The 16,338-nt window shown below is 36.5% G+C and overlaps 1 protein-coding gene across 12 annotated transcripts in view; it reads left to right on the top strand.

The window, feature by feature from the left end:
- LRRC4C (leucine rich repeat containing 4C) overlaps positions 1–13,444 on the top strand; it is a 509,132-nt gene extending 495,688 nt beyond the window's left edge. For all 12 annotated transcript variants that reach the window (XM_017742168.1, XM_017742166.1, XM_017742165.1 and 9 more), the window contains one exon: positions 364–13,444. In XM_017742168.1, the coding sequence (XP_017597657.1) occupies positions 406–2,322 (1,917 nt within the window). In that variant the 5' untranslated portion in view covers positions 364–405 and the 3' untranslated portion in view covers positions 2,323–13,444. The remainder of the gene's footprint in view (positions 1–363) is intronic.
- The last annotated feature ends 2,894 nt before the right edge of the window (positions 13,445–16,338 follow it).

The following is a 16,338-nucleotide window of genomic DNA, read 5'->3' as shown; positions in this document are numbered from 1 at the left end:
CTATCTTAGTAGATTCCTATGTTACTAACTTTTGCCTTTTGAGACGCTTGTCATTTCTTCTACCTCTCCCTTGAGTTACAATATTTCCTTTAGGTATTCACTGTGGTTGAACTTCTTATCTGCCATCCACCTATGTGCATTATACATTGGAATGTTCAGGAAGAGTTAATGTCTTGTTATTTCTTATCTCACTGCCAGTTGCAGCTGATATACATATCTGTACAGAAAAATAATATTAGAAATCCTGTAGCTATTCTCACTATCAAATTTCAAGAAATTGGTAGAGCTGACTGAAAGGCCTTGAGAAGCCTTTTATTTGAGATTTATTTAATGTTCTCCTTCTCCCTTCTTCCTTTCTTTCAGACGATTCAAACTCCAGAAGGACCAACACCAAATAAATTATGAATGTTGAACAAGATGACCTTACATCCACAGCAGATAATGATAGGTCCTAGGTTTAACAGGGCCCTATTTGACCCCCTGCTTGTGGTGCTGTTGGCTCTTCAGCTTCTTGTGGTGGCTGGTCTAGTGAGGGCTCAAACTTGCCCTTCTGTCTGCTCCTGCAGCAACCAGTTCAGTAAAGTGATTTGTGTACGGAAAAATCTGAGAGACGTGCCAGACGGCATCTCCACCAACACCCGGCTACTCAATCTCCATGAGAACCAGATCCAAATCATTAAAGTTAATAGCTTCAAGCATCTGAGGCACCTAGAAATCCTGCAGCTCAGTAGGAATCACATCAGAACAATTGAAATAGGGGCTTTCAATGGTCTGGCCAATCTCAACACTTTGGAACTCTTTGACAATCGTCTGACCACTATCCCAAATGGGGCTTTTGTATACCTGTCAAAGCTGAAGGAACTGTGGTTGAGAAACAACCCCATTGAGAGCATCCCTTCTTATGCTTTTAACAGAATCCCTTCTCTCCGGAGGTTGGATTTGGGGGAATTGAAAAGGCTTTCATACATCTCAGAAGGTGCCTTTGAAGGTCTGTCCAACTTGAGGTATTTGAACCTTGCCATGTGCAATCTTCGAGAGATTCCTAACCTTACTCCGCTTGTAAAACTGGATGAGTTAGATCTTTCTGGGAATCACCTGACTGCCATCCGGCCAGGTTCTTTCCAAGGGTTAATGCATCTTCAGAAATTGTGGATGATACAGTCCCAGATTCAAGTGATAGAAAGGAATGCTTTTGATAACCTTCAGTCACTTGTAGAGATCAACCTGGCACACAACAATTTAACACTACTGCCTCATGACCTGTTCACACCACTCCGCCTAGAAAGGATCCACTTGCATCACAATCCTTGGAACTGCAACTGTGATATCCTTTGGCTCAGCTGGTGGATTAAAGACAAGGCACCCTCCAATACTGCATGCTGTGCCCGTTGCCACACACCTCCCAGTTTAAAAGGAAGGTACATTGGTGAGCTGGACCTGAATTACTTCACATGTTATGCTCCAGTCATAGTGGAGCCGCCAGCAGACCTCAACGTCACGGAAGGCATGGCTGCAGAGATGAAATGCCGGGCATCAACTTCCCTGACCTCTGTATCTTGGATTACTCCAAATGGATCTGTAATGACGCATGGGGCATACAGAGTTCGGATTGCTGTGCTCAGCGATGGCACATTAAATTTTACAAAGGTAACTGTGCAAGACACGGGTTTGTACACATGCATGGTGAGTAACTCTGTTGGGAATACCACAGCTTCTGCCACGCTGAATGTGACTGCCCTGGATAACCCTGGTTACACGTACTTTTCAACCGTCACAGTAGAGACTGTGGAACCTTCTCAGGATGAGGCACAGACCACAGAGCAGGTTGGGCCCACACCAGTTACCAACTGGGAAACCATTAACATGACAACCTCACTCACTCCACAGAGCACAAGATCAACAGAAAAAACATTCACCATTCCTGTGACGGACGCGAACAACGGGATCCCGGGAATAGATGAGGTTATGAAGACTACCAAAATCATAATTGGTTGTTTTGTGGCTATCACTCTCATGGCTGCTGTGATGCTGGTAATTTTCTACAAAATGAGGAAACAGCATCATCGGCAGAACCATCATGCTCCAACACGGACTGTAGAGATCATTAATGTGGATGATGAGCTTACAGGTGACACACCCATAGAGAGTCATTTGCCCATGCCAGCAATAGAGCATGAGCACCTAAATCACTATAACTCTTATAAATCTCCTTTCAACCACACAACAACAGTTAACACAATAAATTCAATACACAGTTCAGTGCATGAACCGTTATTGATCCGAATGAACTCAAAAGACAATGTTCAAGAGACTCAAATCTAAAACATTTATGACATTAAGGGGTGGGGTGGGGGGACAACAAAAGATGGTTTATAAAACAAATGACACAAATGACTGGGCTAAATCTACTGTTTCAAAAGTGTCTTTACAAAGAAAAAGAAATTTATTTATTAAAAATTCTATTGTGATCTAAAGCAGACAAAATTATGTGTATTCCTCAGAACCTGTTTTTGCTGCAGTTATTTACCCTCCTCGTTCCCGTTTTCCTGCCCAACCTACCCTGACTCCCATTTGCCATATTTTTCATAGGAGATCTTGATTCCCTAAAAGAACTGATCTAGGAAATTTTGTAAGAATTCTGTTACACTTTGGGAATTTTTATGGTGAATTCTAGTGGTGAGATTCGGTCTATTTTGTCACTTTCTCTTTTTTCTTTTGTTTTCTCATGCTCTTTTTGAAATCATTCAACAGAGAATGGAATAATAACAGTAACTTTGCAAGTGAGAAAAACAAACAAGTAAACCTTTTTTTTCTCCATGTAATGATTTTCTCTGTATTTACCGAAAGCACCATTCTGTGGAAAAAAATGGAAAAAAAAGTAAAAAAAAAAAAACCAGCCAAAAAATTAATTTACTTCTGAAAGCCTATAAAACCCATGATCTTTTAAGCAATTCTAGAACCAGAATTTGTAGTTCAAACACTAAACTAAGATTATAAATAAAATATTGGTTTTTTTCTGTACTTGGATATAGCTCATTCTTAATGTGGCTTTAAACATCAAAAGTTTGTTAAAATTCCTATGATAATCTGCTCTGATGGTCCAAAACACAATCACTTTAAAGAGAATAATTAAACCATTTTGGATCATTACTGAAGAATAGCACAGTTTTTATTTTAGTTTATGAAAACAACATACAGGCAAACAAGGGTGTTTGATTTCTAATGCAGGATTAAGATCATTCCTTCTAACTGTGTTTGCAATTATCGCTGTTATATCACAAGATGCTTTTCACAATGCCAGAAAAGTTTTGTAAGGCGCTTCTGTTATCATTGAATTTATTAGACAAAGCTGAAAACTTTGTTCTGGTTTTTTTATTATTTGTAATTGTCAATAAGAAAATTCACCTTTATATCAAAGCTAGTGCTTTCCAGTTCAGTCCCGGGACTTCTAGGCACAAATATGAAAGAAGTTTAGCTGTCTATAATACGTGTAATAAGAGCTGTATCCCTATGTGCAAAATCAAATCAAAATGCTGTTCGTGGAGTAAATCACAGGAAGAAGTCTGAGGATTTTGGTTTAAAAAATAGAAAGAACAAAGTCAGACAAATCAGAGGATATTATAAGTTACTGTAATTTGCATGAAAATTAGATTCCCTGTCGAGTACCCTGTTTACATTGATTTAAACTCAGACTCATTTACCAATGGGAAATGCACACCTTTTGCCTTTCTGTTCATATACATTCTCTGGATTTAGCTTATTGGTATAGGACTGATGTATACTGTGCATGCTGAAAGCTAAAAGGAAGGCTTTCCATAAGAAAACCTGCTTCAGGACACTGTGTTCTTCCAAGTAAAAGTTCTGCCAAATTAAACTTCTTTATGCATTGGCAGCTGAATAAAAGCATTTTAAGATGATTTAAATTAGGGAAAAAATATATATAATTCCTGAATGTCTTTTCACCTATTTTCTTTTTTAACCACCCTTATTTAGAGTTTTTAGGGTCTTGTGCCAAGTGAATAATATTCTTACCAAAATCTCTTTGGAGCTTTCTAGTATGCAACAGCATGTAGGATGAAGACCCCACTGAAAAATATACTTCTATTCTGTAAGTTTGAGATGGAATTCCGATTGGTTGAGGGGGTAAACATCTCCTGTTGGATGCACAGTTTTCAAGGTTGCAAGTGAATATTGTAGTATGAAGGCCTGATTTAAAGAGGACACAGTGGAGATAGGTGACAATGAATCACACCCTGCAAGGAGTCTGATAAGTCTAATACAGAATGAAACCCAAAGTTCTATAGCAATCTCTAAGAAACATTTGGCAAGGCATTATCCTTTGATGTGCTACATGAAAAATAATATCTACTCAAAGGGAATTTTAATAGAGGGCAACGATGGACCTGAATGTAAAATATTGCAGCTGTGACTCCTGGGTTTGCCTATTTCTTCAAAGAGCAATAGAGTGTTTCATCGTGATTTTTTTTAAGCATTGTGATAGATTCTGTAGAAAACTACTGCAGTTACACATTCCTATGAGGTCTTTGCCCATCTAGCTAGTAACATTCTGTCCGTGGCCAATGCTCATCTGAAAATTGAAAAAAAATCCTTTCAGGAAACCTAAATCTGGACTATTTGCCATCTGTAATTAATGGGTTTATGTTAACAAATTATGGCTACTCTAACCAATACTTGTGAAAGCAGTTATGGTCAACATGGTTTTATAAACATTCAGTTTTTTACTAACCCCTAAAGTAGGTTAGGAGGAGGCCCATAAGAAAACAGGTATAGTTGTTGTCAAGTGCTACACTGGATCATTGACAATCTTTGATCTTTACAGTAATAAAAAATATTATCAGTGACTGTTTTAAACAATATATTCATTCTTATTGAGTGTTAATCCAGTTGTATTGGCTGATCAAAAAAGCAGATATTCCTACTTTCTCATAATAAGCATAAAGGAAAAGGATTTGGGTGTGTTTGGTTGGGTAAGTATATATGTGTTACATGTCAACCATATTAGTTATGATTTCCCCATCATGTTCCCTATCTTTCTTGAAACCACAGATATTATTTCTGATTCATTCTTACTTCTACAAAGCACTCAGTACTTTTGCAGGTTAATTAAATACTAGAGTTGGAGAAGATCACAGTTTAAATTATGAACTGAGCTCTGTAATAAAGTGGAAGGAGTGTTGTGCTTTCTTGTTTTGATGCTCAAATCACATGCCAATGGCTCCTGTTACTGCTCCAGAGACAACAGTGTTAAGAAAGAAACTTGTATCTCCTGTATGACAGAATGTGACTGACAGAAAGTTCTAATGAAATTTCTCTTGCAGGTGACCACATTGTGTGTGACGTAAAAAAATTGTGCAAAAAAAATTGTGTTCTTGATTATGATCCATCGCTTTCTAGTGGGCTCATGAGAAGTGATGAATGATTCTTCAGTTCATTTGATGGAGTTTGAAGATGTTTATCTGCTGTCCTGTACAAATAGAAACTGCAAAGCATTTTCTTTCTGGAATTTTCATCAAGTCTTGTGAATCTTGCCATATGCAGAAATAATGGGAAAAGCAAAGCAAGTGAGTTCCATTCAATTCATCATAGAAGATGGACATTTTATTTTCCTTCAAAAAGGGCTAAATGTATGAAAAGTAATAGATTAATTGTATTTTTTGCTCAAATATTCTAACACATTAAAAATTATATTTAATCATTGCAAGATTCCCTGTCCCCAATGATCACAGGTTGATCCCAGAATTAGAGAAAAGACAAGTAAATTAATATTGTACCTTGTTATACCAGCTTCATAGTCTTATGAAAATGTTTCATAACAGCTATTACAAGCTTTTATATGTCAGATATGACCATTAGTGTATCTTTTCAACTAGGAGCACAGACGATCTCTTCAACTTTTTCACCCCTCTCTAAAGGTTATACCCCATTTTTTATCTGAGCTAAGTACATAATTTTTGAAATTCTCACTGGTTTTTTTTTAAGTCCAGGAGGTGAAGGTCTAAGAAATGTTAGGAGCTACCATGCAATTTCATAACAAGAGAAGTAAATGAAGAAATAATTTATCCTTATCTTCTAGATGTAATAAAAGCTGTTAGATTTTGGTGCCTGGGTTTCTGTTTTTCTTAGTCGAACTATTTAATTTTTCTTAGTAGAACCATTTAATTTCTCTTTTTCTCATTTGTGCAGGTGTTGCCAAGAAAAATCTCATTTCTAAAATTTGATCTGCAGTTAACACCACTGAAGGTGGTGGTGGATATTTTATTACAGAGGTGATGTTATATATTAGTATTATAAATAACACATGAAGCCACCCCTACAGACACAGCACAGGTTCATGAGCAGGAGATGGGCTTGGGGAGATTCTGGGAAACCTACCAGGTAAATCTATTATTCCTGTTGGCCTGCAACCTCACTCATGGTAGTGCCCCATGAAAACACTGTGGGTGTGTCTCGTTTGGGTCTGGAAGAGCACAGCAGGGCAGAAGAGTATTGGGTTGGGAATAACTTCATTGACTGCTTCCCACTTAAGAGCATAGATGCAGAAATAATTAGCATAATCAGCATAATAGCTAATAGCTCAGGTCCAGATGTGCAGGATACTACAAGAAATGAGGAAATTTTGTTGTTCATCACATTTAATCACAAGTAGGTTGTAAGGCTTAATGTATGCTAAACAATGGAAAACTTGAAGACTAAAAAAAATCACAGATTTACGGTACAAGTTTTACACAAATGGCAAAGTCATGCTTTGAAAAAATACGAATGCTGGTTTGATTGACTCTAGGATAGTTTTTTCAGTATTAACTCTATTGAGACAAACGACACCTGTACTTTAATAGTTACATGCTATTTATTTCAATAAGAATATATCATGATTTTCTTCGGTGAGAAATATGTAACAAAATATTTAGTTTAGTTTGTCTTGGTTTTACTCCTTGCTCTCATGTTTAAAATGTACATCCAGATTGTCTGTTAATCAGAGTTGCTCTCCAAAGGGCTAAATCAGTGAACTCTGACTGACTTTCATAAGAGACAAATATTTCATGTAGTGTAGCTCCAATGAGGTATGAAATTTAAGAATGAGGGGGGGACACTGAAATGATTTCATCATCAGATGATTTTATGGTCATCTTTTGTAAGATAAAAAAGACAAATAATATATTATTTTTGAGAACTTTGAAAAGCAAATCTTATGTTAAGATAGAAATTCTTAGCAGAAAAAAACCTGAGCCAGAATAAATTAGAGTATTATTGGACTTCAAAGGAACAGTAAGATGTAACATTTAAAGCAAGAAGTGGGAGTTATATATCCCAGATAATCTTGATATATTTTCTAACAGCACAATTTGCTCAAAAATTAGTTACTTTTTTTGTGTATCATGCAGCTTCTGCAAGGATTCTAACTGTCTTATCCATAGTTTTCTGTTTTCTTCTTGTATTTTGCGGTACATGTATTATATAATCTGGGCTTTCAGCTCTGTAACTATTTCCCACACAGAGTATGCGAGGAGATTCTCTTAAGTCATCCAAACTCCACCTATTGGAGGTGCATGTCTGGTACTCTCTGAGGCTTTTTTCAATCTACTTGAAATGACTTGTGCAGTGAGAGATTCCTTAATTTCTTCTATTCTCTGCTGCTACAGCAATATGTGATTAACATCCTCATTTGGAGAAGTCTTTGCATGGGTTATATTTTCATCAAATTTAAAATATAAACTGAAATTGTATTTTATTTTTGTAAAAAATTTTGAACTCTGTTGAATTGAAAAAGTACTTCTGTTCCTCTCACAGTAGTTCAGTTCAGTGCAACTAAATTACAAAAAAAAAAAAAAATTAAAAAAGATAAACTATCTTGACATGATCTCCATGCAGATGGGTCTGTATATAATTTAAAAAGTGATTCTACAGGTGAGATTAAAGGAATAAAGGAAGAAATGTACAAAAAAGAAAGAAAAGAGAATAAATGAGCCAAGAGAGAATCTAGTAAAACAGAACTGGAGTTAGTGGACCACAGAATTAATCCAATCCCTATAACTAATTTAATTCCGTAAGATGTAATTCAATTTGATTCAATTTGCTCATTTAATTCCTAAAAGGACAGTTAGTTGTCTAAAAAAGGAGGTGGAAAGCTGAGTTCTGTTTTTGGCAGTACCCATGTGGTATAAATCAGGTTTTCCTTTTCCTTGTCCTCCTGGGCTTGCCACTTCAGTTTGGCTGTCCAGTTATCATTTTCTGAAGCTGCCTTCCTGGGGCACCCACCCATGCAGCCTGTGCTGGCAGCGAATTCCAGTGGTCAGTGAGACAAAGGTCAGTGTTGTGTTCCGAGCAGAGCCTCTGCAGTACTTGGTGTTTTAAGTTCACTAACTCCTAAGCTCATTCCTATTCGATAAAGCAAAGTAGTGCCATGAATAATGTATATGTTTGGAACATCATATATAAGATTGAGGTTGTTGATCACATGCTATGTGTTAATTAACTGTCTTCCACATTGAAAGGGTCTTTTCATGTCTTCTTTTCTCTTTTGGAATATAATATACCTTTCTTTGTGATGAAGAAAGGTCAAAATAAATAATTTGATCAAATTACAAAGACTTGGGGAAAAATATCAAGGTCTTTGAATATTAAGACTATAAAAGGATTACAAATTGTATAAAACTACTTAAAAAAAAAAAAAGAGTAAATAACAATGCTCTAAAATTCCTAGAAAGTAAATGCCTAAACAAACAGTCATCATGACCTTAACAGACTGAATAAAACAGAGGAATTGACAACTTCCATGGCTTTTGCTAAAACTTCCTTGACAGAGATTGTTCTGTTCTCCTATTTTTATTTTTTAAATAAATTCTATATCCTATGTCAGCAGTGTTTCCATCAAGATGGACATGAGTAATTATTGTTGGAAATATTGTTCCCTCCTGTTTCTATCTGGAGAAACACTGGCTCTGGTTGTTTATTTTTTCACCTCCCTGCTGATTTCTGACGCTCCTGTGGGGAAGCAATCAATTCTGTACTGCAAAAAAAGCTTTTGTCCACCTAACACAACAATAAAATAATAAAGGGCTGAACCAGGCAATGAAGAATAAAATGCAGTGGTAATGGTGAGGGAAGAGTCCTGAGAAAACAAACATTACAGGAGGAGAAAAAATATATTGAAAAGATGAAGGAAGTTGAAAAAAAATTGTGAAGCTATTATTTCCTTCTCATTTTGTGCTTTGTGTTTCCTGGTATAGCTGGACCATAGGCGAACCCATTGATGAATTCATTTTAAATAAATCACGTTGGAAACTCTTTGAGGGATTATTTTAAAAGTAATAAAAGCAACATTCCTTAAACTTGTATGGGTCAAAAAAGCCACAGGGAACTATTTCGGTTGTTATGATGTTCTGCTAGGACACTAAGAGATTACTGTAGCAAAATATTTAAGTTGGAAGTCTGAAAAATAAACTGTTCATACTTTAAAAGTAGAAAATTGTTTCCCAAAAGAAAAACTAGAAATTTGCATTCTGGAAGAATCCAATTGGGAATTTCTCCATGTATCATTTTAACATTAACTTCTGCTGATTTAAAAATTGGATTTCTAAAAATCAACCTGAAAGAAGCACTAGAATGCATAGAATGGACAAAGATGGCAGTGATGAAATAATTCATTTAGTAGAACCTTCCGTTTTTATCCTTTGAAGTTATTTTTAGTGATACAATATTTTTCATTAGGAACTAAGAAGAGGCCTTTTTGTAGATTTTTTCCCCTTTATCTCCTCAAGTGTCTAATAAAAATGGTGTTATAATTTTGGGGAATAAAAGGAAAGATGCATTGTGAAACACCTGGTAATTTTGTAACATGCTTTTTTGGTTTTGTTTTGTTTAAATTGCTTTTTCTTGCATTTGCAAAATAAGAGGATGAAATTATAAGATAGAAAAATTATCTCTATGATGAAATTTGGGAAGGTGCAAGATATCATTATTTTCATGCAAGATTTTCTTAATTTCATTCTAATTTGCTGGCACAAAAGGGTAGGAAGCGCAAATAAGTCTTTCTTATAATTTTTTTCATGATTCTTTAGGTTTTGAATATGCTGTTTTCCTTCACTAGTCAAATGAATATTCAATGGATTTTATTATGTTTCAGATTAGGAGCCTTTTCCTTTGTCTCTATTTACAATTTCAACCGTTTTCTGTACCTTCAGTTTTCACTCAACATATTTTTTAATTAAAAACTGAGTCTTTTTAATTATATATTTTCTCCATGATGCAGGGTTTAGGATACTGTGTTTCATCCCAAACTTCCTGGTAGTATCTGGTCTCATTCAGTACCCTCACACCATTATTTGGTTATATCACTCTTTGTCTCTAATTTAGAGTCAGTCTCTACAGTCACCAGGAATTTTTCCTCCACACAACTCCAAGTGTTGATAGTAAATGGAAGTGCAGAACAGCATGACTGCCCAGCACTTGTTTCAGGGCTTAGGAGCAAAACATGGTAAATTCAAACTTTCCAGGTTTCTGTGGCAATTGTGGTTTGGCTGCAGAATGTCAGCAGAACAGCCTGACTGGAGTGAGGCAATCAAGCTCTTGCGCATATCTTAACACAGGAAGATGTTACCGCTGAAGAGAAAAAAAATATTCTGTCTCCTCTAAAGTATGCTTTAAAACCTGAGTGAAAAAAAAGCTGGTTTTTCTTTGTTTTGGTTTGCTTTTTGGTCTTTTTTTTGATTTCTGTTTTTTATTTATTTAAAATATCAGAAAGCTATTGCAAGTTTAGATTTCTGAAACCATATTTCATGTGTGGTTGGTGGAGGGGCCGCAACACTTGTCATTTAGTCGACATCACTGAAGAAATGGATCACCCTATTTCTAAATGGATTTTTCCTTGTGCTGATCACAGATAATTATAGGTCTTTTTTTAAATGCCTTTTAAGTACCGATAGCACAACTATGGAAGCACATTGCTAGGAATGATGCCAGAATTTTGTGCAAATTCATCACATTTAACCCACTGGTAGTGGTCTGTTGCTTTAGTTTAATTTTAAAGTTGTGATCTGACATGTGTTGCTGTATTGGTTCAGTTGGGGAAATTATTTTGTTCTTTTAAAATGTTAATTAAGTCCTCAGAGAATTGATGGGCTGAGAACCACGTCTTTCACATTGCTTTGCTGTGACAGTGTTGCAGCTTTGATTTTAAGGGTATACCAGAAGCACATGAGAAGTGTTCATCTTTTCCAACCAGTCTTCTGTGACAAATGCAGTTCTCTGTCTGGACATTTTCTCTGAGATATAAACTCTATCAGACACATACCAGACACATTACTAATAAGCTGCAGTATGTTCATCATGAGGTAATAAGTATTGATACCTCTTGCTTCTGAGTTTGGCCTTGGGTTAAATTTCTATATCTTCATTTAAGTTTCCATCAAGTGCTCTATCTTAGTGCAGCTGCAAAGTGTTTGATAGCTAAGAGCCTGTCTTTGCAGGGTAAGTTATGCAACATTAGAAGTGTCATCACTCTATGTCTGTTGTTCAGATACAAGCTGCTCTCTCTCCATCCCTTATGGAAACTTCCAATAATCTTGTTTCTCTGCAATCCTAATTGACACGATTAATTATTTTTATTCCATTTCATTTCTCAGGGTGTTTCCAAGGAATAGCACAAGTAATGGCAAGAAGAAAGAAGTTGGTGATTTTACTTCAAGAACATATGTGCATCCAGATAATCATAGAATCCCAGAATGGCTTGGGTTGGAAGGGAACTTATAGATCATCTAGATCTATAGATCATCTAGTTCCAACCCCCCTGCCATAGGCAGGGACAATATTTGAGTAAAGTGCCCATGAAAAAAAAAATACTACAAGAAATAGATCAGTCAAGATACAAAAGATTAGAAACAAATATCCATTATTTCCTCTACTGTAGACACCCACCCACCCACACATATATATATATGCACATGAATCCACTTTTGATGCTTTTCAGAAGGTCTGCTCTGGAAAGCAATGCAGATGCAGTGCACTTCTCTTTGGGTAGTTAAGCTGCTCACTGGCATCTGTGGCAGAGGAGGAAAGTGAGACAAAGAGGCTTTCACCAAAGGCAAAAGTTCTGGTGTGGACAGACCTCTCTATCCCTGAGGTAAGAGTTGACCCCATGGATACAGAGCAGTGAGTCTGTAGGGTCTGCTCTATTGCAGGACAGTATGGTTCCTTATGTATAAACAGTGGAAAAGGGTGCTCACGTGTATGTATGTGAAAGTGAGAGAAGTGGATATCTGTTTCTGTAGTAATTCTAGTTTTGCCAGTAGTCTTTGTAACCAACACGTAAAAACTATTCATTTCACTTTTTGTAGCAGTTTCCCCATTTGCAAAATGTGTTGGGAAACAGACACGAAAAGCAGTGTGAATGTTGGTTCATTACTGCTGTTGCTCTTTTTGCTGAGGTTGGACTATTTTTCTTTTCTTTTGTGTTTCCCAAGCATTCAATGCTTCTCTCTGGGAATTTCAAATAGAAGAGTCAATGAGTCACTGTCTCCAAGTAAAACTAATACACAATTTGATGGTATTATTTAATGGATATGGCATCTTTTGTGCCTGTTGTGCACCTGTGACAGCACTGCCAAAGGCAGTGACAGTACATTCATATGGAGTGAGATGTGACCAAATAATTCAACACCCTTGTTTCTCTTGTAGCTCTCTCAAACATTATCTTTGAGAGAAAGGGCAAAGCAGTCAGCAATTCCATCCTCTAGGAAGGAAGTGAAGGGATGAAAGAAAGGTACAGGCACAGACGCATGAAACAATGAGAAGAGACACAGAGCTGGGGGGATGTACTTCATTCGGGAAAAGTTGTAGGAATTATCTTCCCTCTTGCTCACAGAATAAGGCTTCTCTTGAGTAAGTAAGCTTTTGCAGATCGTCATGGGTATCTTTTGCCCTTTAAGAGTACATTCAGCCTTATCTGTTTCAATCTTATCTTAAATATGGACTAAGAAGTGTTCCATCTTCAGGAAGATTGATTCAACTAAATGGCAGAAAGCCTTTATGGAAAGGAAACAACACATTAAACTAGAACTTAACTGTGCTGTAAACAGAGTGGATATTCATGCTGACAGGGTAAGGAGGAATTGCTGTCATTTACTGCTTCACTAAACCTTTCCATAGAAGTCTTTCATGCAGTTTACAAATACTTATTCCCAATTTCCCTCCTCCTCAGCCGTTAGAGGGAGTTGGATAAAGTCTGTGTTGTTTCTTCCCAATGTGAAGTGAGTGCGCTGTACGCCTGGGGTTTGGAGGAGTTCCTCTGCCAGGGCTTTTCCCCGGGACATATTTGGGTACACCTGGTGAGGGGAGGGATTTGCATGCCGTGGATGGGAAGAGAAACAAGCCTGCTGAGCCCCTGCAGGGATGTTGGGCTGAGCTGTGCCCTTCTGTGATGGAAAACCAGATTTGCTAGGAGCTTAGAGGTGTCGCAGAGTTTGCAGCTATCAGTGAGTTGAGTGAAGGGCACAGTGAGCAAGGGGAAGAATATTGATTTATAAATAATTCTACTACCAATTCTGTTTCCTTTTATCTGTTTAGAAAACAAATTATTTTAGTTTATATGAATATTTTTAAATACATACTCTGGCTTTTGTATTTAAAATAATTTTTTAAGATCTTTAAGTTCAGTGTGGGGAATGGCCTTGTTATGTTCTTCTGGCTGCCTCTGGTTCCCATTCGTGAAACATGATATATATTTTGTAATAGATATTAGAGCAATCTGGAGCAAAGATTGGTTAACTCACAGTGTGTCACAGGTAGAAAGTTATCTTTCTTCTTTTCCCTCTCGCTGTGTGAATGCTGTACTTCCTTCTGGGCTGTAGTATATGTTATATAAGTGTCCTACAGTGTGTGATTATTGTTGCATTTACATTAACATTTTTTCTAAGAACTAGTTAGAAGGATCAATACTTAGAAGGAAAAGCTTGTGTCTTTATTCTTGACACTAAATCTTCATGCTCTCAACATTGATAAATTATGTCACCAAAAAGATGGGTTTATTATTTATTTATTATTCTATTTTACTTTTCAAGGCTGAACATAATTCTTTGAATGCCTGGTGTTCAACTCCTTTAATCAGGTTTGAACACATTTCTACAACAAATTTATTTAAGCAACCTGATTCCTTGCCAGATAATAGTAACATATTGCGTATCAACAGAATGTTGTAGAATGATTATTTTTAAAACTCAGTGCTGTTCTTTCAATTTATAAAGAGTTCAGAAGCAAAACAAATATTTTCTAGCTCCAGCATTCAAAGGCAAAGGTGAATTCTTTTTCCAATGTCAGGAACTCAAACACTGTTCCATTCGTCCAGTTTATGAAACCTGAAGAGCAAAGCTAAAAAGAAACCCTATATTTTCTTTTTTTTCCAAAATAGAATGGCTAAGTATAAAAGAGCAGTATAAACACTGAAGAGTATGAATGATTATGAACAGTATTTGTATTTAAAATATTTTTAAAGCCTAATTTAATAATAAATAATTATCAACAGTAGAGTCACTGAGTAAATCTTGCATAACCAGCATAGGTTAAACATTTTCAGTGTATTTCTTTACCTGATGATTGACCTTGTCCCATTGCTACTATCAGCAAATTGTTCTGATATCAAGAAGATATAATGAGGCAAGCTTGTGCATGAAAACAATAAATGATTTATTCTCTCAGACCAGCATATGATAAAAATCTAACATGGTTATGAGGGGGAAATCTGACTTATTGTCTTCTAATATTGTTCATTTCCAGGAGCAGGGGAAGGGGAAGTTATATTCTCTAGCTCCTTATTTCACTAAAAAAAAAAAAAAAAACCAAACAAAAAACCCCCCAAAAATAAACCAAAAAGTTTAACCCAGAGAAAAATCTGGGGGATAGTGATGTTCTCCAAGGTGCCACAAGTTTTTCTGGCTCTAAAGTTATTTTCCCAAGGCAAAGTATAAAAATTTCTGGGCAATGTCATAGAAGAAAAACAATTTTGGAACAGATCAAAAGTCATTAACAAAATATTTGTATCAGTGTTTCGCCTCTTAATTTAGGAGAAATGTGATGTATGGTTAAAAATACTTTTTTTTGCCCCCATGAATGATTGTCTAGAAAAATGACGTGTAAGCAAGTATGGTTTTGTTGTTGTCTATGACTGTGTGAGTTAAGAGAAATGTCAATGACAAATGTGGGTAAGAATAGGACTTTCTTTTTAAAGATAAATGAAAAGTTTCATGTGATTTTACAGAATATCTGAGTGGACTCATTTTCATTATAGTTATGATTTTCTGGGGATTTTTCTGACTTAAGAGCATTCAGATGTAATATATTTTTTTTTAATTAAAAAACCATTTTAATGAAAAACTGTCCATGAAGAAGACTGAGCAGTTGTCAGTTGTCTGTGGTTACTGAACTGTGAGAAAAGGGGCCTTCGTTACAACTGTGAAATACGAGGGGAAAGCCTTAGCTTGGAGCAAGCTGCAGAGAATCGGTTATAAAATGGTTTGAGAGCAAGTGGTGCAGCTGGTCTGATGCAAAGGAGAGAGCTGTCATGGGCTGCAGGCCGTAGGCTACTGGGATAGGTGATCTCATTAAGCACCAGTCTGATATAATCATGCTGTTCATGCTGGTTTTTACTTCTTGGTGCTGGACAATGTATTCATACCTTAATAGAATCACAGTCTGAGGTTTGTGATAGGTAACAATACCAAAGCTGTTCAGTGAATGTCTGAGGTCCTGCTTTTTTTCCCTTTTGTTGGTGGTTGCCCAGTCCTGTGATGCTGGGTCACACTGGTTTTGCCTTCAAATGAAGCTCTGCGTATCCTGAGGCGTAAATGACGCTGGGGTGAATACTGAGAGGGCAGATCTGGTGGCTTAAGGGAAAGACACAAGGAGCAAGTCCTGGAATGTAGTGGGATGCACATCTTAGAAAGCTGGAAAATATGTCTCTCCACAGAGAAAAGGCCTGCAAGAAATCAGATTTGATGGTCAAAAGGAAAACAGTAAAGGAGTAGGAGGAGATCTGCCCCTTCTTCCTTTGTCTTATGGGTCTTATGTTCTAAAACACTCAATAGAATTGTGCTACCTGATATGATATCGATACTTCATTTAAAAGAGTCCAAATCAAAATGTTATTACCTGTTAACTGCTACAACTGGCTCTGGCTTAAACTCTTCAAGAAGACAAAGTCTTAACCAAAGAACCTCAAATACTTGGTAGATTAAGTTGCAGATTCTAACTTGGTGACTGGTACCTATGACAGCAGTTAATTTCATTTGGATTCAGTGCCTCAGGAATGGCTGTAAAAGCTGAATAAAT

The sequence above is a fragment of the Corvus brachyrhynchos genome, unplaced genomic scaffold (genome assembly GCF_000691975.1).
Source record: "Corvus brachyrhynchos isolate BGI_N302 unplaced genomic scaffold, ASM69197v1 scaffold115, whole genome shotgun sequence".
NCBI lineage: Eukaryota > Metazoa > Chordata > Aves > Passeriformes > Corvidae > Corvus > Corvus brachyrhynchos.
This window is presented reverse-complemented; position numbering and strand designations above follow the sequence as displayed.